The 25,417-nt window shown below is 33.1% G+C and overlaps 2 protein-coding genes across 2 annotated transcripts in view; one reads left to right on the forward strand and one right to left on the reverse strand.

Annotated features, from left to right (window-relative positions):
* Positions 1-5,966, reverse strand: part of Col4a1 (Collagen type IV alpha 1) — a 202,301-nt gene extending 196,335 nt beyond the window's left edge. The window contains exons 1-2 of the mRNA XM_068385530.1: positions 5,699-5,966; positions 5,360-5,405 (exon numbers count right to left, since the gene is read on the reverse strand). Coding sequence (XP_068241631.1) covers positions 5,360-5,405; positions 5,699-5,760 — 108 coding nt within the window. The 5' untranslated portion in view covers positions 5,761-5,966. The remainder of the gene's footprint in view (positions 1-5,359; positions 5,406-5,698) is intronic.
* Positions 5,967-6,223: 257 nt separating this feature from the next.
* LOC137652264 (collagen alpha-2(IV) chain-like) overlaps positions 6,224-25,417 on the forward strand; it is a 61,242-nt gene continuing 42,048 nt past the window's right edge. The window contains exons 1-3 of the mRNA XM_068385531.1: positions 6,224-6,507; positions 15,798-15,921; positions 22,245-22,469. Of these exons, the coding sequence (XP_068241632.1) occupies positions 6,424-6,507; positions 15,798-15,921; positions 22,245-22,469 (433 nt within the window). The 5' untranslated portion in view covers positions 6,224-6,423. The remainder of the gene's footprint in view (positions 6,508-15,797; positions 15,922-22,244; positions 22,470-25,417) is intronic.

Genomic DNA, 25,417 nt, shown 5'->3' on the forward strand with positions numbered 1-25,417 from the left:
CTCGAACTCCAGTCTGGTGTTCACCAGTCAGGGACGTCACTACATCGGCCACCACAACCCTAAGGAAACTTCAACTGTGTGTGTCCAAGTTCTACCACAGCACAAGATTACCACAGAGCTACCACCCCAGTCCCAGTGAGCTAGTGGGACCGTTGGCGTATAACTTGGTGGTTCAGTATTCAGAATACGAACTTCTAGGACCGTGGCCGTTCTCGGTCTATTATTCAAAAATCCACCAAGCTGTAAATGGGTACCAGAATCTGCTGGGGTCCATAAAAATGACCTAGAGGCGAGAGATAGAAACTTTACACAAAACGTCCTACAGAGTAACTAGAAAGCTGAAATCTTCCAGTTCCACCCATTTAAACGAGGTTAGGTATTTTTACATATATATCACACACATACTGTATACACATATAAAGATACATATACAAATATATAATATATACATGGTATATATGTAAATATATATATATATATATGTATATACACATACATACACATGTATATATATAAACACAGTATATATGTATATATATATATATATTTATATATACATATATATTGTATGTATATATACATATGTATGTATGTATGTATGTATATATATACATATATATATACATATATATATATATATATATATATATATATATATATATATATATGTAAGTACACATACATACATACATACATATATATATATATATATATATACAGTATATATGTATATATATACATATATATTGCATGTATATATATATATATATATATATATATATATATATATATATATATATATATATATATGGCGCTAAGAAAATATGACTGCTTAAGAACCTCTACCTAAAATGACCGTGCCTACTTTAGGATACGAGTATCAACACCCGATCGGCAGTTTTCGACCGCCACCAAGCCTTGTTTTTTTTTTTTTTTTTTTTTTTTTTTTTTTTTTTTTTTTTTTTTTTCCTGATGGGAAGCAGCAAACCGGCGCATATGGTCAAGTACGGGAATAATTCGGAGTTCCATTTTCTTTGATTACAGAATTTTTCACTTATGAAGCATTTTTTAATTGCATTAACAAAATGTCAGAGAAAGGTGCCTTCTGACTATGCATCTATCAATATGCAGTTTCTATCAATGATTCTTGCTCTATTGATGACTAATGAAATCATCAATATTATTATCATTATTACTAACCAAGCTACACCTCTAGTTGAAAAAGCAGGGTGCTATAAGCCCAAGGGCTCCAACAGGAAAAAATAACCCAGTGAGGAAAGGAAATAAGGAAGGAAATATATAAACTTTATAAGAAGTAATGACCAATTAGAATAAAATATTCTAAGAACATTAACAGCATTAAAAAAGATCATTCATATATAAACTATAAAAAGATTTATGTCAGCCTGTTCAGCATACACACATTTTCTGCAAGATTGAACGTGGTAGAAATGAGAAGTAATTAAATGACTGAGAAATGAGATAGTGAGAAAATAAATAATTAAGTGACATAAAGAAGACACCGGAAGTTGTGGTTGTAGAAGCCCAATGGAAACGCTAATGATGCGATCCCCGCTCACGGCCTGATATATTTTCCCAAATATCTGCAAACTTGCCGTCCTTTTGAGGTAGGATCGGAGAAGCTTGGTTGGTGGGATAATCTTACTACCTGCTAAGTCATCAACCATTAGCTGACCCTCCCCGGTCTTTGCGTGGGTGACAAGACCAATGACCTGTTCCTTGGCTCTGCTGCTCATGAGCAATCTTTTAACCCTCTGAGCACTTAGCGAAATGATGAGATAACACAAGAACAAAACCTTTGGAATATTAGCTGACTTCCCGGCCTCTGTGTGGGTGAAAAGAGCAATGACCTTATCCTTGGCGCTGCCGCTCATGAGCGATCTTTAAACTCTCTAAGCACCTAAGTGCGAAATATTGAGGTGGCACAAGAAGTAGGCTATATGTGCTATTTATATACGGTTACAGATTGAAACAAGGACACTTACTCATAATGGGGATAATGTATGGATATATTCAGTGCAAAATCGTCAATGGCTCTGACAGTAGGACATAAAAAAAGAGGAGTCACTGAAGTCTATAGTGAATGATATTGATAACATTAAGATAAGTGTTGAATTATTCAGTGCAAAATCATAAATAATCACATGGTGAAACATAGTACTGTATGTTGTGCCCCAAGATGATAATAATAATAATAATAATAATAATAATAATAATAATAATAATAATAATGAGAGGAAAGAATGACACCCATATTTGAAAAAAAGTATTATTGATGTATATAGACCAAGAGGAGTAAAGAAAAAATTCATCCTTTAACCGAAACCATATTCATAAAATCAATATTACATGAATTTGACCGATTCTAAAATAAGGAGCTATAACAAAATATGTTTTCAAAATATGCGTAGCATCTAATCTTATATAATAAAACAGCTTTGAAAATCAACTTAATAGTATTGTCATAAAGTTTTATTATACTCGCGTGACCAAGTCATTACATGTAAAAATAGCCTTTTTTTCTTAGCAGTAGATTACGAAACGTTCTTAATAAAATTCTTGAATTATACCAATTTAAGTCTCCAACGTTCACTTAATGTTTTACAAAAAGTAGGGGACCAATTGTCTAATTGAAGCCAATACTAGCATAAAACTAAGTTCACCTTCAGACGGACGGTGTATCTGTGAATTCTTAATACGTAGCTAGATTCAGAAACCAACAGGTTAGAGTCGTGTTCTTATTCTGAAAATGCCACAATAAGCCGAGCAAGTTCCCATCAAACAGAATGCCAATACGGAAGCAGAAATAGAAACTAGGTTGGTTATTACGTCATCTAAAACAAGAGTCATGATCTGTTCAATAAATGACATGAAAAAAAAAAAGGTGTTATGTCTATTGCAATGTGGTGGAAAGTCCCATGTGGATTAAGGATACCGTCAAACGGTACACCAGTTTTAGGATTTATGAATAAATCGTATCATGTTGAGAGAGAGAGAGAGAGAGAGAGAGAGAGAGAGAGAGAGAGAGAGAGAGAGAGAGAGAGAGAGGAAGGGGGAAGGGGGTAGGGGGTGGGGCAAGTTCTCTTCTAGTGCACTCTTGTCAAAACTATCGGAACGCCGTTGAAATGATTGCTTTGAATGAATCTGATCTCATCAATACACCCAACGCTTCTACAGTGCAGAAATGGACTCTTACATGTTTTGTAAATAAACTACATACTGTGCATTGATCATCTGATTAAACACATTTGTACATAAACATAGCCCTCAAAATGGTTACCAGCAATTTATGTAGTCATGGGAAAATGCATAGAGCTGGGATCTTCACTTCTTAGAACTTACCGAGATACTTGAAGATTGAACCCTTGTGGCGCCACCCCCTACGAGGGAGGGAAAAAAAAAACATCATACTATCTGTGTGTACTTAGTATGTTAATGTGTAAAAGATATCACAGACAGTAAAAACTACCTACTTAATTGTGGCGTTTAATACCCGTAGATTTGTTTCGCTTTGTCCTTAAAAAGAAAAAAAAAAGAATCTGAAACAACGTAGTTAAACGAAGAAAAACCAAAGGAAAAAAACGAAAAAAAAAAAAACAGAAAAGCGTAGATGCAAATAACTTTATCGTTGAAAGAGAAACAGAAACATAATTTAGGTGTTTAATACCCGTAGGTTTATTTGATACTGTCCTTTCAAAAACATAATCTAAAACAACGTAGTCAAACGAAAAAGAAAAAAAAAAAAAACAGAAAAGCGCAGGAGCAAAATACTTTTTTGTTTAAAGAGAAAAAGATCAATGGCCATAAGGCAAAAGAAATAAGAATATAAATTAGTTAGAAACCACAAAGAAGGATTCTGAACGTATCTTCAGCCATTTTGGTCGTCTTTACAGTGATTCCGATCGTATCTTTACGGATTAGCGTTATATCTTCCAAGTAATTCTCGTCGTATCTGTATAAATTATGATCGTATCTGTATATATCCTGATCGTTTCTGTATAAATTCTTATCGTATCTTTAATAGATTCTAATCATATCTGTGAAAATTTTTATTCATATCTAAAAATTCTGATAGTATCTTCATAGATTCTGATGAGTATCTTCACGGATTTACGTTATATGTACTCAGATCTTTACAGATTCTGGCCGTATCTTTAGGAATTCTGATTCTAGACCTATCTTTATCATCCTTTTTTTAGGGATTCTGATAACGTCTTTATCTATTCTGATCGTATTTTTGTTGAGTCTGGTTAGCATCTTTTCGGACTTACAATATATCTAAGATTTTTTATGCTATCTATAAGAATCCTGGTTGTAGGCCTAACTTAACTACCAAGTCCAAAGCAATTCATTTTACGAACAACAAATCTTAAATTTGGATATATAATCAACACGTCTTTTAAATTCACTACTGTTTTCTCTGCCAGATTGGCCTTAACGCTTCATAAGATAATGGCACTGAATCAGTATTGGAACTGCAATGAATATCTATCACTAACGCTCGTGATTTTAATCAATGTAAATATCAATCACAATAATATTTAATATCGAATTGTACCTTTGGGAATGTATATTCACTGGAAATTCATTCATTCACATACATCATCAATGCTTCTGGTTGGGTAGGGATTCGAACCCATGCCTCTTCGTCGAAACAAAGCCAGCAGTGCCTTATCTCTAGATAACTCGATTGGTTCGAGTCCCTACTGGCATTGTTTTGACTAAGAGGCCTAGGTTCGAATCCTTGCGCAGCCAAAGCCCTTTATCGTAAATGAATTTCCAGTGGCTATACGTTCCAAAAGGAAAAATTCGACATTAAACGCCATTGTGGTCGATATTTACCTTGGAATAGCAATAGACAGAAACAAACACTATGAAGATAACGATTTCAACAACAAAAAATCATCAAACAGTTAACATGCATACACAAAAAATTTGTAGACTTACACATGTTCTTAAAATTGTGGTTTATTATACGAGAAGATAATGTATATAGGGCACACATTAATATGCTAATTCTAGTTTCGTTGCAAACTTCATAATCAGTGTTAAATGTCACCAAGAACTGGGCGTGTCTACAGGACAAACAAGGAAGAAATATTGTAAAGAGAACTGCCATTCGCATAAACACAAGAAACGCAGTGATATACCAGTACTTACTAAGTCATTTTGTTTACCATTTCAACAAATTTCATTCACGCAGAGAATTTGTAGGTTCAGAAGAAGTGTAATAATAGAACATATTATGTTAGTTATCGTAAAATCCTTTGCTATACTGCAGGCCATTCATTGTAAACCAAAATGTCCTCAAACAGATTTTGTAATTTAGCATACTCACCGAATTTGAAGAAGGAATTCCTAGAAGAAGAAGAAACAGGACACCCCTGTGAATAAAAATGAATGAAAATGTAGGTTTCTCACTTGCATGGACATTCCCAAAACAATTCTAAACTTTAAAAGCTCGAGTTTTGATACGAAATATACCCCTAGGCCTATGTATTCAATGAAACTTCTCTCTGCCTGCTTTACATAATTTCGAGTTCTGATATTAAACATATACCCCTAGACCTATGTATTCAATGAAACTGCTTTCTGCCTGCTGTATATAAATCTATACACTGGTAAATCAATACCAATTATTCCTTTTACACTCAAAACAAATTGTGTAAATACTTACATCCTCAAACCCCGTAGAAAGCCGGGGGCAGGGGACTTCATGTCTCCTGTAGGGGCACTCATCGCTCAAAACGCAACCATGCTACGGCAGCAACGACTAAGAAGTGTCGCTGATGTCAAACATATAATGACCTGAGCAACCGAATAAAATGTCACACTGTTAACTATACACTTCGGGGGGTAGTCTCGCTCACCAGTCGAGGCCGTGTGGTGGAGACGTACTATAACAACGTTCCTGACCAAGGCTCAAGACACTCTGGGTAGTTCAACAGTGCCCACCAACACCGCCAGCGACGCCCTGCCCTCGGTCGCACCACGAAGCCAAGTGTCATTTTTTAATGTATTTTTTACACATTGCAAAGCAATTTTAGGGACATTTCTTTCCAACAAAAGAATGAACAACTTTTCTGAAATACATAAAATTATTCCATTCCTATCTATGGAAAAGCAGTCCAAGAATATAAAAGAAATTTTTTAAAACAATAGGTGGTACCCAAACCAATGGAAGGCGGTTTGGCTCCTTAGCGACACACAACCCCAGTTGCGGGAAACCAGGGAAGAAGAGAGTTGCAGGTCTTTTGGTCTCCGACCCTGGGAGTGTTCAGCTCGTAGATTTTATTCTAGGTGAACCTAAAAGGTTTCGTTTACAAAAGAATTATATCAAACCAGAGGATACTATGACTCGATCTTTATGGTGACTTTTGTGCTGTGCCCTCTCCTCACAACATGGTAGACCAGGGGACGTCTTCCAAGCGAATTGTGTCCGTCCTTTTAACGTTATTTTGGTCGCATGTGTCTTTAGCGAATAAGGTAAGATAGTAGGGGCGCTCTTTCTGTTGTTAACTTTACTTCAACGCAACCGTTGTAAGGTATGATGGTATGTGTGTGTATGTACATATATATATATATATATATATATATATATATATATATATATATATATATATATATATATATATATAATATATATATATATATATATATATATATATATATATATATATATATATAAGTATATATATATATATATTTATTATACATATACTGTATATATAATATATAATATATATATATATATATATATATATATATATATATATATATATACTGTATATATAATATATATATATATATATATATATATATATATATATACTGTATATATAGAAAAAAGACGAAAAATAGTACCTTTGACATTTTACTTACAGTACTTGGTTACTTACGTTGGTGCTATACAAAAATTAAGAAAGTATGTATAAAATATGAAATCGTTTGTTAAAATTGACAATCGGCCGAGTGCAGTATATATATATATATATATATATATATATATATATATATATATATATATATATATATATATATATATATATATATCACGTGTTTGTATGTATGAAATCAACTTGCATGCATGAATGGGTTTTTATCATTATTTTGATTATGATTAACATTTGGCCGCATGAGAGATAGTCACTGTTAAGTACAGTGGAGAGAAGTATAGTCGCGCTGCCTTTTCTCTCGCTAAACAGGGGACTGCAAAGTGCAAAGGAACCGAGATTTATCTTTAGCTCACGGACTGAATAATATCTACAGTTGCAGCTGAATCGTTATTTGAATGATTTTCACATTCATTATACATTGATTGCAAATTTGTATGGACATATTTAAATTGAGCTGTACACTCTATTGATTGCAAATTTGTATATACATATTTATATTGAGCTGTACACTCTATTGATTGCAAATTTGTATAGACATATTTATATTGAGCTGTACACTATTGATTGCAAATTTGTATAGACATATTTATATTGAGCTGTACACTCTAAGACCAAATAAAGTAGAAATCCCGTTGACTCGTATATTTTAGAGAAACCAAATTGACTATTTTAATGAGTCCCAAAACAAGAGCTTGGTAGGCCTACTCTCATGCGTACCACACCAGAACCTTTCAATCTCTTATTTCATTTCTGGTTTACCTTCGCAATTTTCCGTTTTGGAAATTATTTTAGCATTAATCCACAGAAACAAGACGTGCATATATGGCAATGAGAGTTGAGATTTCAGAAATTTCTAGCATTTTCATAGAGATTTCAACTCGTCTGCTATAGCATGTTAACTTTGGGTAAAGATCGAGTTATATTGGCTACGCCTTCGTTGAGTTGCCGTTATTCATATTTTCATTTGTGTTTCATTTTTAGTTGCATCAAGGGGAATTAATGGAGTTATATATATATATATATATATATATATATATATATATATATATATATATATATATACATACATACATACATATATATATATATATATATATATATATATATATATATTGAGAAAATTCCGATTGAGAAAGGAGTTAGACAGGGAGACCTCATCTCTCCTAAATTATTCACAGCATGCCTAGAAGTATTTAAGGATATAGATTGGGAAAGCAGGAATTAATATTAATGAAGTATGCCTTATCACTTTATGATTTTCATTTGACATAGTTATAATTAGTGAATCAATGGAAGAATTCCAAAATATGATGAAAAAAAAAATATGAATAGATTGAGCAGATATGTAGGACTGAAAATTATTATGAGTAAAACTACGATAATGTTCAATGAAAATGCAGAGACAACAAATACGTTATGGGTGAATCTTTATAAATTGTTAATGAATTTACATACTTAAGGCAGTCAGTAAGTGTTTCCCCAAGACACGAGACCTAAATTAAAAGAAAGATAAGCATGGGATGGAGAGCTTTTGGAAAACAAAATCTGATTATGAAAATTAAAATGCCACTTTCTCTAAGAATAAAAATATTTAATGAGATGGTCCTACCAGCTTTAACTTATGCATCAGAAACTTGGAGCCTTACTAAAGCCTTAGAACATAAGCTAGTTTCAACTCAGAAAGAATAATTATGGGAATAACACTAAAAGACAGAAAAAGAGCAACATAGATACGAAAGCAAACTATAGTGAATGATATTTTAACATGTAATAAAAAGAAATGGACATGGCCAGGACATAGAATGAGAATGACAGATAATAGATGGACATTAAGGATAACAAAGGCCATAAACAGACACAAGTGGAGGGACATGTCTGAGGTCTTTATTCTACATTTTCGGTGTTTAGAAACAAAATTGACATAAAAAAAGTCTTTTTATCAAACTTCAATCCAAGTTGTTCGCAGTTAAGTTTATCCTTAATCTCCTAAAACGAACCCAGGAAAAAATCCCACAGAACCTAATCCTCACGGACAAAATACCTCAGGACATAATCCTCAAAGAAAAAATCCCAACGGACAAAATCATTCAGGAAAAAATCCCATGACATAATCCTCACGGAAAAAAAATCCCACTGAACAAAATCCCTTAGGATAAAATCCTACTGGACAAAATCCCTCCGTACAAAAGCCACTGGATAAAATCCCTTAGAACAAAATCCTTCAAGACAAAATCGCACAGGAAAAAATCCCCCTGAACAAAATCCCTCAGGACAAAATCCTTCAGGACAAAATCCCTGAGGACAAAATTCAACTGGACAAACTTCCTCAGGACAAAATCGAAGGACATAATCCTCACAAAAAAAAAAAAATCCATAGGACATAATACTCACGGACAAAATCCCACTGGACAAAATCCCTCAGCAAAAATCATACAAGATATAATCCTCAAGGAAAAAATTCCACTGGACAAAATCCCTCAGCAAAAATCATACAAGATATAATCCTCGAGGATAAAATCCCACATGACATAATCTTCACGGACAAAATCCCACAGGTCATAGCACTCGCGGACAAAATCCCTCAGCAAAAATCATACAAGATATAATCCTCGAGGATAAAATCCCACATGACATAATCTTCACGGACAAAATCCCACAGGTCATAGCACTCGCGGACAAAATCCCTTAGCAAAAATCATACAAGATATAATCCTCAAAGAAAAAAATTCCACAGGACAAAATACCACATAACATAATCCTCACGGACAAAATTCTATGGTGCAAAATCCCACTGGACATAATCCTCATGGTCAAAATCCCACTGCAAAAAATCCCTCAGGAGAAAATCCCACAGGACAAAGCCCCTCAAGACAAAATCCCTAAGGACAAAATCCCACTCGACAAAATACCACATGACATAATCCTCACGGACAAATCCCATAGTGCAATATCCCACTGGACATAATCCCACTGCAAAAAAATCCCTCAGGACAAAATCCCATAGAAAAAATCCCAATGTACAAAATCACACAGGACATAATCCCTCAGGACAAAATCCCACTCGACAAAATTCCAATGAACAAAATACCACATGACATAATCCTCACGGACAAATCCCATAGTGCAAAATCCCACTGGACATAATCCCACTGCAAAAAAAAATTACCTCAGGACAAAATCCCACAGAAAAAAATCCCAATGTACAAAATCCCACAGGACATAATCCTCACGGACAAAATCCCACGTTGCAAAAACCCACATGACATAATCCCTCATGACGTAATCCTCACGGACAAAATCCCTAATGACGTATTCCTTCCTTACGGACAAACTCCCACGGGACAAAATCCCACATTGTGAAAATGGGTTGTTGTGGCCTGATTGGTAATGTCTCTGCGTGGTGTTAGCCAAACGGGGGTTCGAGTCTCGCTCAGACTCGTTAGTGCCTTTAGTGTCTTGCAACTTTACCATCGTTGTGAGCTAAGGGTGGGGGGGGGGGTTTGGGGGAGCTCATAGGTCTATCGGTTGAGTCATCAGCAGCCATTGCCTGGCCCTCCCTGGTCCTAGCTTGAGTGGAGAGAGGCTTGGGCGCTGATCATATAATATATGGTCAGTCTCTAGGTCGTCCTGCTCGCTACGGCAATGTCACTGTTCCTTGCTTTGCCATTCATGAGTGACCTTTAAGCCTTTAAGTAGACAAAATCCCACAGTATGCTAAAATAGAGAAAAAAAAAATAAGAAAAAAAAAGTTTTTTTTTTTATTTGTGACTTAATAGTTCATATTAATGAGCCACTCTCACTTTTCACATTGTGGGATTATGTCCTGTGGGATTTTGTCCGGATACCCTCAAAACTTCATTGATAGTAAATTTAACGATATATAACAACCATATAGACATATCGCCTCGCAATTATCAACCAGCACCTTTATTCACTGAATAACTGAATAACCGAAATGCAAGCAGCTATCAAAACATTTCATTAGATTCCTTAATGGATATAGGCTATGACTAAATGAGAATTTTAGCTCATTCAATACAAGTTAGTGTTTTGGTGGAAAAGAAGCTTATTCAATAACTTAAAATATTACAAACTCCCTAATGTCATATACCAAAATGTTCTGCGAAGAACGAATATTTTTAATAGGGTTAATACTCATGGCGTTTTTAAAAACAACGAAATTCTTGAAATTCTTTATGCTTTTCTGTTCAAAGCATGTGGGCATTGGCTACATGACGGCTGGGTACTTTTAATGTTATTCGTGATTAAAATTTAAAACAATATATAACTTTTTAATACCATCGATCTCTGATCTAATTACTCCAATGACAGAAAAGAAAACTATTGGTGTCTAACAGACGTAATTCAAAATCCTTACTTCTTCTAAATCACTTTTGATTTCCATCTCGGCAAAATTAAAGTTTATCAAATACGAATCAGTTTATGGAGTCCATGAAAATTATGTGATACATATAGCATTGATGTCTACATAAATAGCTCAGATTTCTATCCTGAATATCAATTTTGATTTCATCTCATCGAAATTAAAGTTTGACAAATACGAATCTGGTAATGGAGCCCATGAAAGCCTGAAAACTTCAAATCAATCAATCAACCATGAAAATCGCATCTACAGTTGCAAGAATGCTACTCACATCATTGGAAATTCTGATTCGTTAACCACTGGCGTTCATTAAAATGAAATAATTATTCATTGTCCTAATTCTAAAATTATTGATGACAATTAAGCTCGTTTGGTGCGTCCATCGAAACCTATTTACTCCGAACGTCATTCTCCCAGGACATATATATTGATACAGGGGAAAGCTGTTACACAGAGGATGTTAAAGACAGGGTATCTGGCCATTAATCAATGAACTAGACCAGGTTTTAGAGTGCAGAAATGTTGAGTTATTAGAATTAACAATCAGGTCTTAGAGCTTTATAATCTGGAACGATTACCTTTCGCATGTGCAAAAGAAATCGCCTTATTAACCGGTTTTCTGCATGATCTCTCTCTCTCTCTCTCTCTCTCTCTCTCTCTCTCTCTCTCTCTCTCTCTCTCTCTCTCTCTCTCTCTCTCTCATTACCATTATTATTATTACAGTGTACTCCCAAGCAAGAGAACTCTACTCCAATCGAGTGGAAGACCATGGTACGGAGGCTATGGAACTACCAAAGACCAGAGAACAATGGTTTGATTTTGATGTGTCCTTCTAGAAGAGCTGCTTACCATAACTAAAGAGTTTCTTCTAACCTTACAAAGAGGAAAGTAGAATTCTAAAGGTTGATAGCACATGAAAAAAAATAGTATAAGAACCATGCAGTAATTTTTTTATTTTTTTATTTACCGTATAATTAAATGATACATCCGTAGTTGACATTTCAAGTCTATTAGAGAAGGGTAGGAGTGGGGAGGGACTCAGACAATCAATAAATGACATCATTAACCGAATCATTCAAATAGAAATGTGATAACGAGGCCTCGAGACAGAGGGGGAAGTTACTAAAAATAAATGTTATAAAGAAAGGGATCCATGACATATCTGAGGCCTTTGTCCTGCGAGGAACAAGAAACTGCTGTGTTTGTTATGGTATTCCTTAGAAAATATGGTTTCAGATTTAATATCCGAAATTTATTCATGAAATACATTTTATATTTTGCTACCTACAAAATAAGCGTATGCTTTTCATAAAAAATAAATTTGCAACTAGAATATACATTGGGGTTATGGTGGGAAAAGTGGTAACGTCCCTGACTGGTGAACGCCAGACTGGGGTTCGAGTCCCGCTCAAACTCGTTAGTTCCTTTGGTCGCTGCAACCTCACCATCCTTGTGAGATAAGGATGGGGGGTTTAGGGGAGCCTATAGGTCTATCTGCTGAATCATCAGCAGCCATTGTTTGGCCCTCCCTGATCCCAGCTTGGATGGAGAGGGGTCTTGGACGCTGATCATATGGTATATATGGTCAGTCTCTAGGCCATTGTCCTGCTTGACAGGGCAATGTCACTGTCCTTTGTCCCTGCCATTCATGAGCTGCCTTTAAAAGCCTTAGATGGTGGATTAGTACAAAATAAATGGAAAAACAAGATGATGTGGAAAACAATGGCTGAACGTGTTTCTTATTGTTTTCTGCTTGATTTGATAATCAAAAGACGTAATCTAATCAAGTTTTAGATGAAGAGAAGCGAGTGAGTAAAATGGAGCCTATAATGTATTCCAAAATTCCAAACGGTCACAAAGTTGATTAAGTCAGCCCAAGTTAGCTAACAATATTGGTGATAATCTCAAAGTGTATATTATTTATTTCTAATTTTACGAGTTAATTTTCATGCATTACTTAGTTTGTTATACATTGGAATTATTTTCAATATAGATTTTTTGAAAGTGTCAAATATTAAGGGTCAGAAGAGAGTGGGTACCTTTAGTGCTTTCACGCGGCGCACTGTAGGCATTACTAAGAGGTCTTTGTAACGTCATTTCGGTTCCTATATACACCTTCTTTCTAGCCTTCTTCTCTTTCGTATTTTTCTTTCACATTCCACATACTGTATATATACCCCAATTCCATAATCGAACCATAATACCATTTTATAGCCTAATCAAAACAAGAAAAAGTAAAATGAGTTGATACACCGGATTGTATTTAAAAATCCGAAAAACAGAAGCAAAAAGAGAATTCAAAAGCTCAGAAGTAGACTGGAATAAACAGTCACCGAACTAGGCAATTCGAAGATTGGGAATCACTACTTAGAACTGCTCCTTTTCTATACTATTAAAGATCCTTCCCTCCTCTCCCAGCCTCGCCTACTCACTGGGACTTGTTGCTATCACTATTTTCTCTGCCACTGAAACTCTTCATTTCGGTTCCAATTTGGGCCTGGTTTCCTGGTCCTCCTACCGGTCATGCTCTTGGGGCTGAGCAACTGCACCTTCCTGCCTACAGCAATGCTCTCGGGGCTGAGCGACTGTACGTCCTTTCTGAGTGCCTGTTCTGGTTGTGTGTGATCTTGGGCGAACTGATTCTCTAGTAACTGAAAACTAAGATCGCTCTGGGCGGAGCAATACTCTTGAAAAAGACTCTCGTGGGCCAAGATCAGGAAAGACACTGACCACACCGGTCTAAAGAGCCCCCGCCCGGAAATAGTGTCCGGGCAATCTGTCCGACCGACCGAAATCACTCTAGTGACTTTAAAAAGAGTTGCCCTGACGGGTGACCCGAGGCCTTCCGAGATTGGAGAACTCAATCAAATGGTGTCTGTTAGAGACAGACATACAGACAGGGAAGTCATTCCGCAAGGGAGAGAGAACATTGAGAGGAGGTGACAATAAGAATGAACGTCCACTCCGGTTTGGAAAGAATACAGAGTTCAAGTAACTAGAGGGAAAGGGACCGAACGGGCGCATCAATTTGTAGGGATATATTTAGTAATTCAAGCTGAATAATAACTCGAAAATCAAACCATTATTCTCTAGTCTTGGGTAGTGCCATAGCATCTGTACCCTGACCTTCCACTGTCTTGGAGTAGAGTTCTCTTGCTTGAGGGTACACTCGGGCACACTATTCTATCTTATTTTTCTTCTTCTCATTTTTATTAAGTTTACATTGCCTATTTTATATGTGAAAGATTTATTTTTATGTTGTTACTGTTCTTAAAATATTTTATTTCAATTGTTCATTACTTTTCTTGTAGTTTAATTAATTCCTTGTTTCCTCTCCTCACTGGGCTATTTTTCCCCGTTGGAGCCCTTGGGCTTATAGCATCCTGCTTTTCCAATTAGGGTTGTAGTTTAGCTAATGATAATAATAATAATAATAATAATAATAATAATAATAATAATAACTTCATGGTGTTTGCAATTATCAATCTCTGACTAAATGATAAAATTACTTTTGATAAAGTCGTCTGAAACAAAGAATGCCCAAAATATATACGGTACAAAAATAGAATGACATAATTATTTTATGTAAATGCTTTTATGTTGAACATATTGACTTACGTCTCACAGGACTTAGGTTTCCTTTATATAAAATATCTATTTCAAAGTTGTGACTGATCTTAAAATATTTTCTATTCATTACTTAATAATAGTTTATTTGCTAATCTCTTATTTCCATTCCTCACTGGACTACTTTCTTTGTTGAAAACCTTGGGCTTGTGGCATCCTTTTTTCCAACCAGTAGTAGTAATAACAATTATGATATTTCTATTAACATAACCTCTAAAAGTTATCTTTTTAGTTTTCTAAACAGTGCATAGTTATTGTTAAAACTGACTACAGTACTCCACTTGAATTTAAGTATGAAAGATTGCTGTGTAGTAGTGTCGCAAAAGGGTTTAATATAATTAGAGTCTGTAGATTACTAATTTTACAGATTGCAGCACCCAATTGTAAATACGAAGGCATTTAATTGATATTTTCATATGTCCTCTTCCTGATTAGGGATACCTTAGCGCGGAGAAATGGTTTGCGTATCGCCATGATTAGCAAAGCTGTACTAGTCAGGGACACCCATACTAGTTTGATTTGCTGACAGCTACAAGAAAAAAGTTTCCCACCATCACTAATCCACTCTAACCAGCGTGTTGATGAAAGCTTGTCTGAGGTCTTTACCCTACAGTGGATCAGATATGGTTGCATTTGTCTGTTTGTTTTCCATATGTAACATCGATTGTACTGTACAGTACTACTACTATAGTGTTCTGCCCTAAGACATCCCTTCATGGATTAGTTGCCCTCCATAATACTGTATTTATGACCACCTCTTTTAGCTCTTGATACCCTCTCTATCCCTTCAGGTCATCAAGTATTACTGTACTGTACTTTTCTTTAGAAATTGAGTTAGTTTTAATTCCTAGCCACTTCTGAAATTCCAGGCATGTCTGAACTGCTACACATGTATCTGCGATGGCCAAAAGGGCTTCTTGGGAGCCCCTGGGATTCCTGGTCTCCAAGGGTCAGCTGGCATACCAGGAGATCCCGGAGTTGAAGGACCTGCCGGTAAGAGAACAATACTAACTTTGTAGCTGTTTCATGCATGCACTTAATTATGGATTTCTTTATCTATTTTTATACGTATATAGCAAGACAGTTAGAAATAATGAAATATTTTAGTATCTAGCCTTTTGTGCATTTTGATATACTTTTGGAACAGTACAGAAACGTATATATACATGTGTATATATATCTACCTTCTTTTTATTTGTTTTCAGCTTTTCCCGTATCTATTTGGGATAGTAGTTTCTAATCCGCCTTCTCCATATTCCTCTGTCCTGTACATCTCGTTCTCTTAGCGCCTTTTCCTTCATGTCATTCAATGAGTTATCTTTCCACCTAAACTTTGGCCTTCCCAAGTTCCCATCCTTCCACTGCCCTCCACCTCCATGTCCATAGCCCTTTTAAATACACGTTCATCTCCTCTCCTCATGATATAACCAAACCTCCTTTCACAAAGTATCCCTGATGACCTTCTCCAACACATCCATGGATACTGAATTATATGTGTACGTGTGTATATATATATATATATATATATATATATATATATATATATATATATATATATATATATATATATATATATATATATATATATATATATATATGGTTTGTGGATGTATATGCATACAACTTTTATGAATATTCTTCGTATTAAGCTGTTCTTTAACTTCTTTTTTTCGATTCACACTAAGAAAATAATACCATCTCTCACTTGACTGAATGCAAGGGATTTTTACCCCTTACGAATGCTTAAACTTCTCCAGAATGGTAAAAAATTGCTATTTCAGACTCATTATTCTTCTTCTGTAAACTTTTCCAGAATGATAACATTACTAATTTGGATTCATTCTTCTTCTTCTAGAAACTTTCCCAGAATGATAACATTGCTAATTTGTATTCATTCTTCTTCTTCATTAAACTTTTCCAGAATAATAACATTGCTAATTTGGCCTGATTATTCTTCTTCTTTAAACTTTTCTAAAATGATAACATTGCTAATTTGGACTCATTCTTCTTTTTCTTTAAACTTTTCCAGAATGATAAACATTGCTAATTTGGAGTCATTCTTCTTCTTTAAACTTTTCCAGAATGATAACATTGCTAATTTGGATTCATTCTTCTTCTATAAACTTTTCCAGAATGATAACATTGCTAATTTGGATTCATTCTTCTTCTCTTCTATAAACTTTTCCAGAATGATAACATTGCTAATTTGGCTTCATTCTTCTTCTTCTATAAACTTTTCCAGAATGATAACATTGCTAATTTGGATTCATTCTTCTTCTTCTATAAACTTTTCCAGAATGATGACATTGCTAATTTGGACTCATTCTTCTTCTTCTTTGAACTTCTCCAGAATGATAACATTGCTAATTTGGACTCATTCTTCTTCTTTAAACTTATCCAGAATGATGACATTGCTAATTTGGATTCATTCTTCTTCTATAAACTTTTCCAGAATGATAACATTGCTAATTTAGATTCATTCTTCTTCTTTAAACTTTTGCAGAATGATAACATTGCTAATTTGGATTCATTCTTCTTCTTCTTTAAACTTTTCCAGAATGATAACATTGCTAATTTGGATTCATTCTTCTTCTTCTATAAACTTTTCCAGAATGATAACATTGCTAATTTGGATTCATTCTTCTTCTTCTATAAACTTTTCCAGAATTATAACATTGCTAATTTGGATTCATTCTTCTTCTTTAAACTTTTCCAGAATGATAACATTGCTAATTTGGATTCATTCTTCTTCTATAAACTTTTCCAGAATTATAACATTCCTAATTTGGATTCATTATTCTTCTTCTTTAAACTTTTCCAGAATGATAACATTGCTAATTTGGATTCATTCTTCTTCTTCTTTAAACTTTTCCAGAATGATGACATTGCTAATTTGGATTCATTCTTCTTCTTCTTTAAACTTTTCCAGAATGATAACATTGCTAATTTGGAGTCATTCTTCTTCTTCTTTAAACTTTTCCAGAATGATAGCATTGCTAATTTGGATTAATTCTTCTTCTTCTATAAACTTTTTCAGAATGATAACATTGCTAATTTGGATTCATTCTTCTTCTTTAAACTTTTCCAGAATGATAACATTGCTAATTTGGATTCATTCTTCTTCTTTAAACTTTTCCAGAATGATAACATTGCTAATTTGGATTCATTCTTCTTCTTCTTTAAACTTTTCCAGAATGATAGCATTGCCAATTTGGATTCATTCTTCTTCTTCTATAAACTTTTCCAGAATTATAACATTGCTAATTTGGATTCATTCTTCTTCTTTAAACTTTTCCAGAATGATAACATTGCTAATTTGGATTCATTCTTCTTTAAACTTTCCCAGAAGGATATCATTGCTAATTTGGATTCATTCTTCTTCTATAAACTTTTCCAGAATGATAACATTGCTAATTTGGATTCATTCTTCTTCTTCATTAAACTTTTCCAGAATGATAACATTGCTAATTTGGATTCATTCTTCTTCTTCTTTAAACTTTTCCAGAATGATAACATTGCTAATTTGGACTAATTCTTCTTCTTCTTTGAACTTTTCCAGAATGATAACATTGCTAATTTGGATTCATTCTTCTTCTTTAAACTTTTCCAGAATGATAACAATGCTAATTTGGAGTAATTTTTCTTCTACTTTAAACTTTTCAAGAATGATAACATTGCTAATTTGGATTCATTCTTCTATAAACTTTTCCAGAATGATAACAGTGCTAATTTTGATTCACTCTTCTTCTTCTTCTATAAACTTTTCCAGAATGATAACATTGCTAATTTGGATTCATTCTTCTTCTTTAAACTTTTCCAAAACGATAACATTGCTAATTTGGATTCATTCTTATTCTATGAACTTTTCCAGAATGATGACATTGCTAATTTGGATTCATTCTTCTTCTTCTTTAAACTTTTCCAGAATGATAACATTGCTAATTTGGATTCATTCTTCTTCTTCTTTAAACTTTTCCAGAATGATAACATTGCTAATTTGGACTAATTTTTCTTCTTCTTTGAACTTTTCCAGAATGATAACATAGCTAATTTGAATTCATTCTTCTTCTTTAAACTTTTCCAGAATGATAACAATGCTAATTTGGATTAATTTTTCTTCTACTTTAAAGTTTTTAAGAATGATAACATTGCTAATTTTGATTCATTCTTCTTCTTCTATAAACTTTTCCAGAATGATAACATTGCTAATTTGGATTCATTCTTCTTCTTCTATAAACTTTTCCAGAATGATAACATTGCTAATTTGGATTCATTCTTATTCAATGAACTTTTCCAGAATGATAACATTGCTAATTTGGATTCATTCTTCTTTAAACTTTTCCAGAATTATAACATTGCTAATTTGGATTCATTCTTCTTCTTCTTTAAACCTTTCCAGAATTATTACATTGCTAATTTGGATTCAATCTTCTTCTTCTTTAAACTTTTCCAGAATGATAACATTGCTAATTCGGACTCATTCTTCTTCTTTTTTTAAACTTTCCCAGAATGATGACATTGCTAATTTGGATTCAATCTTCTTCTTCTTTTAACTTTTCCAGAATGATGACATTGCTAATTTGGACTCATTCTTCTTTAAACTTTTCCAGAATGATAACACTGCTAATTTGGACTCATTCTTCTTTAAACTTTTCCAGAATGATAACTGCTAATTTGGTCTAATTCTTCTTCTATAAACTTTTCCAGAATAACATTGCTAATTTGGATTCATTCTTCTTTAAACTTTTCCAGAATGATAACACTGCTAATTTGGACTCATTCTTCTTCTTTAAACTTTTCCAGAATGATAACTGCTAATTTGGTCTAATTCTTCTTCTATAAACTTTTCCAGAATGATAACATTGCTAATTTGGATTCATTCTTCTTTAAACTTTTCCAGAATGATAACATTGCTAATTTGGATTCATTCTTCTTCTTTAAACTATTCCAGAATGATAACATTGCTAATTTGGATTCATTCTTCTTCTTTAAACTTTTCCAGAATGATAACATTGCTAATTTGGATTCATTCTTCTTCTTCTATAAACTTTTCCAGAATGATAACATTGCTAATTTGGATTCATTCTTATTCTATGAACTTTTCCAGAATGATAACATTGCTAATTTGGATTCATTCTTCTTCTTTTAACTTTTCCAGAATGATAACATTGCTAATTTGTATTCATTCTTCTTCTTCAAACTTTTCCAGAATGATTACATTGCTAATTTGGATTCATTCTTCCTCTTTAAACTTTTCTAGAATGATAACATTGCTAATTTGGATTCATTCTTCTTTTTTAAACTTTCCCAGAATGATGACATTGCTAATTTGGATTCATTTTTCTTCTTCTTTTAACCCTTTTACCCCCAAAGGACGTACTAGTACGTTTCACAAAAGCCATCCCTTTACCCCCATGGACGTACCGGTACGTCCTTGCAAAAAAATGCTATAAAAATTTATTTTTCATATTTTTTGATAATTTTTTGAAAAAATTCAGGCATTTTCCAAGAGAATGAGACCAACCTGACCTCTCTATGAAAAAAATTAAGGCTTTTAGAGCAATTTAAAAAAAAATATACTGCAAAATGTGCTGGGAACAAATAACCCCCCTGGTGGTTAAGGGTTGGAAATTTCCAAATGCCCCGGGGCTTTCCCAGAATGATGACATTGCTAATTTGGACTCATTCTTCTTTAAACTTTTCCAGAATGATAACACTGCTAATTTGAACTCATTCTTCTTTAAACTTTTCCAGAATGATAACTGCTAATTTGGTCTAATTCTTCTTCTATAAACTTTTCCAGAATGATAACATTGCTAATTTGGATTCATTCTTCTTTGAACTTTTCCAGAATGATAACATTGCTAATTTGGATTCATTCTTCCTCATTAAACTTTTCCAGAATGATAACATTGCTAATTTGGATTCATTCTTCTTCTATAAACTTTTCCAGAATTATAACATTGCTAATTCGGACTCATTCTTCTTCTTATTTTAAACTTTCCCAGAATGATGACATTGCTAATTTGGATTCATTCTTCTTCTTCTTTTAACTTTTCCCGAATGATGACATTGCTAATTTGGACTCATTCTTCTTTAAACTTTTCCAGAAGGATAACACTGCTAATTTGGACTCATTCTTCTTCTTTAAACTTTTCCAGAATGATAACTGCTAATTTGGTCTAATTCTTCTTCTATAAACTTTTCCAGAATGATAACATTGCTAATTTGGATTAATTCTTCTTTAAACTTTTCCAGAATGATAACATTGCTAATTTGGATTCATTCTTCTTCTTTAAACTATTCCAGAATGATAACATTGCTAATTTGTATTCATTCTTCTTCCTTAAACTTTTCCAGAATGATAACATTGCTAATTTGGATTCATTCTTCTTCTTCATTAAACTTTTCCAGAATGATAACATTGCTAATTTAGATTCATTCTTCTTCTTCATTAAACTTTTCTAGAATGATAACATTGCTAATTTGTATTCATTCTTCTTCTTTAAACTTTTCCAGAATGATAACATTGCTAATTTAGATTCATTCTTCTTCTTTAAACTTTTCTAGAATGATAACATTGCTAATTTGTATTCATTCTTCTTCTTTAAACTTTTCCAGAATGATAACATTGCTAATTTGGATTCATTCTTCTTCTTCTATAAACTTTTCCAGAATGATAACATTGCTAATTTAGATTCATTCTTCTTCTTCTATAAACTTTTCCAGAATGATAACATTGCTAATTTGGACTCATTCTTCTTCTTCTTTAAACTTTTCCAGAATGATAACATTGCTAATTTGGATTCATTCTTCTTCTTTAAACTTTTCCAGAATAATAACATTGCTAATTTGGATTCATTCTTCTTCTTTTTTAAACTTTTCCAAAATGATGACATTGCTAATTTGGATTTATTATTCTTCTTCTACAAACTTTTCCATAATGATAACATTGTTAATTTGTACTCATTCTTCTTCTTCTTTAAACTTTTCCAGAATGATAACATTGCTAATTTGTACTCATTCTTCTTCTTCTTTAAACTTTTCCAGAATGATAACATTGCTAATTTGTACTCATTCTTCTTCTTCTTCTTTAAACTTTTCCAGAATGATAACATTGCTAATTTGGAGTAATTCTTCTTCTTCTATAAGCTTTTCCAAAATGATAACATTGCTAATTTGGAGTAATTCTTCTTCTTCTTTAAACTTTTCCAGAATGATAACACTGCTAATTTGGACTCATTCTCCTTTAAACTTTTCCAGAATATTAACATTGCTAATTTGGACTCATTCTTCTTCTTTTTGTAACCCCGCAGGTCCAGTGGGAAGTTTCGGTGGCTATGGCGAAGACGGGGCGATGGGGGAGAAAGGCTTCCGAGGGGAGATGGGTATGCCCGGGTTTCAGGGCACGGCTGGTATTCCGGGTCTCCCGGGGCTAGAGGGTCCGACAGGCGAAACGGGTCCACCTGGCTGCAACGGCACAAATGGTGGACCTGGTCTGAACGGCTTCCCTGGAGCTCCAGGTCTCAGGGGTCCTCCGGGTAAGCATTTTCTGTAAACTGTTTATAACTGATAAGTTGTTTGACTTAAATCTAATGAATAGTAGTAGTAGTAGTAGTTTTTTTTTTTTTTTTGTCGATTTCAGAACGAGAGCAATTATCTAAATTTCCAAAATGACTTGCATATTAAAATCATTTGTCTTAGTCTAGTTTTTTAGTACGTTTATTTATAATTGTTAGTAGGTTTTTCTTGTTTTTTTTTTCAGAATGATAATTATTTATTTTTTTCACAAATGATTTGTATGTTAAAATCATTTATCTTAATCTAGGTTTTTAATATATATTTTTTTTAATTGTTAGCAGGTTTTTCTTGGTTGTCTTTTTCGAGTTTAAAATGATAACTATTTTTCCACAAATGGTTTTATGTTAAAATCATCTATCTTAGTTTAGCTTTTTTAATAGTTTTTTTTTATTGTTTTTTAGGGTGATAATGATTACTTCTTTCACAAATTAAGTGCAAGTTAAAATCATCAGTCTTAATCTAGTTTATCAGTGTTTAGTAAGTTTTTCTTAATTGATCTTTTTTCATGTTCAAGATGAAAATAATTATTTCCTCTTTTATAAACGATTTGTAAGTTAAAATTACTAGTTTTCTTAGTAAGTTTTTCTTTACTGTTTTTTTAGAGGGATAACCATTATTTTTTTTTTCATAAATAATTTGTAAGTTAAAATTAGATTGGTTTTGTGTGTTTCACCTACACCTAAAAAACCGTAATTTTAATCTGAAATTCTCTGCAAAAAATATACCGTTCTCAGCCGTATTTCAGTAAAATACAGGAGACCGTAATTTTTATCGTACTTTTTCAATTATCTTTTACGGGTTGGTGACCCTAATAGCACTCCTTAACGTCAACATATCCGTTTTTAAAACGGTAAATGCCTGGCAACATTTATTCCAGGATTTTTATGATAAATCTTTAACAGCCTACGAGTGCGGCTGAATCAGGCTTACAAAGATCCAAGGATAAAGTACAGTAGCTACATACTTTACCTAGTTTATTAAATAGATTTAATTTGATTTTGGATGTAATATATAAAACAGAAGTTAGTGGAGGCTTTCAAAGAGTAATGACCAATTAAAGAAATATGCAAAAGGTATCTGAGCATTCTGAGAGTGCAGACCTCCGCCACAACAGCTTATTTCTCGAAACCAGCTTGCCTTTCCTAGAATCAATTTAGACCGTATGCATATTTAATGTCTGTGTTACAACCAAGCAAGAACTTGGGGTTAAGGTTAATTCGGTCGAACTTGACCTTTGACCTAGGACTTTAAAAATTGAATCACTTCCACGTCTCAACATAACAATTAATCCCTGAAAGTTTCACAACTATATGAGTAAAATTGTGGCCAGGAGTTCACAAACAAACAGACAAACTGAAAAACTGGGGCGAAAAAAATAATCTCCTTCCAATTTCGTTGGCGGAGGTTCAATACATGAGTTAACGTAGGTCAACGAAAATCTGCCTTTGAATCCGTTATCATACTTTCTATAATACAGTTCTAAATGTCACTGTATGTTGAGATGAATCACCTTGATCTCTTTAGCCTGAGTCTTACGGTTGAAGTCTGGCTAGGATGTCAGAAGCTCTAATCTGAATAACGACGAAATAGTTTAATTGAAGTTATCTCTAAAGTATTACTTAATCTGAAATGTATCGTGTATATATATATATATATATATATATATATATATATATATATATATATATAAATATATATATACTGTATATATATATATGTATATATACATATATATATATATATATATATATATATATATATATGTATGTATATATATGTGTATATATATATACATATGTATATATATATATATATATATATATATATATATACATACATACATATATATATATATATATATATATATATATATATATATACATATGTATATATACATATATATATATATATATATATAAACTTCTAATTGTAATCGAAGAGTTTAAGATGTTTCTTCGAAAAGGACCATAAAAGAAACAAAGGAAATCGAAATTAATCACTTTATTTCGACCAATACACAATGACCCTTTTCACGGTATACAGTAAGACGAGACAGTGACAGTTTGGCAACACCCTTTTTCTTTCATATAATATAAACTGTCACTGTCCATTTCTTTTCTTTTCTTACTTTTCTTTTTTTATTGTTTTTTAGGGTGATAATGATTACTTCTTTCACAAATTAAGTGCAAGTTAAAATCATCAGTCTTAATCTAGTTTATCAGTGTTTAGTAAGTTTTTCTTAATTGATCTTTTTTCATGTTCAAGATGAAAATAATTATTTCCTCTTTTATAAACGATTTGTAAGTTAAAATTACTTGTCTAAATCTAGTTTTCTTAGTAAGTTTTTCTTTACTGTTTTTTTAGAGGGATAACCATTATTTTTTTTTTCATAAATAATTTGTAAGTTAAAATTAGATTGGTTTTGTGTGTTTCACCTACACCTAAAAAACCGTAATTTTAATCTGAAATTCTCTGCAAAAAATATACCGTTCTCAGCCGTATTTCAGTAAAATACAGGAGACCGTAATTTTTATCGTACTTTTTCAATTATCTTTTACGGGTTGGTGACCCTAATAGCACTCCTTAACGTCAACATATCCGTTTTTAAAACGGTAAATGCCTGGCAACATTTATTCCAGGATTTTTATGATAAATCTTTAACAGCCTACGAGTGCGGCTGAATCAGGCTTACAAAGATCCAAGGATAAAGTACAGTAGCTACATACTTTACCTAGTTTATTAAATAGATTTAATTTGATTTTGGATGTAATATATAAAACAGAAGTTAGTGGAGGCTTTCAAACGCCTCAAATCAATGAATGGGTTAATTTTGTTGAGGAAGGATAAAGTAGAAACATATGGATAAGTTTTTCACCAAAAATTATTTAATTATTTCTCATATCGTTTA

The sequence above is a fragment of the Palaemon carinicauda genome, chromosome 13, assembly GCF_036898095.1.
Source record: "Palaemon carinicauda isolate YSFRI2023 chromosome 13, ASM3689809v2, whole genome shotgun sequence".
NCBI classification, from domain to species: Eukaryota; Metazoa; Arthropoda; class Malacostraca; order Decapoda; family Palaemonidae; genus Palaemon; species Palaemon carinicauda.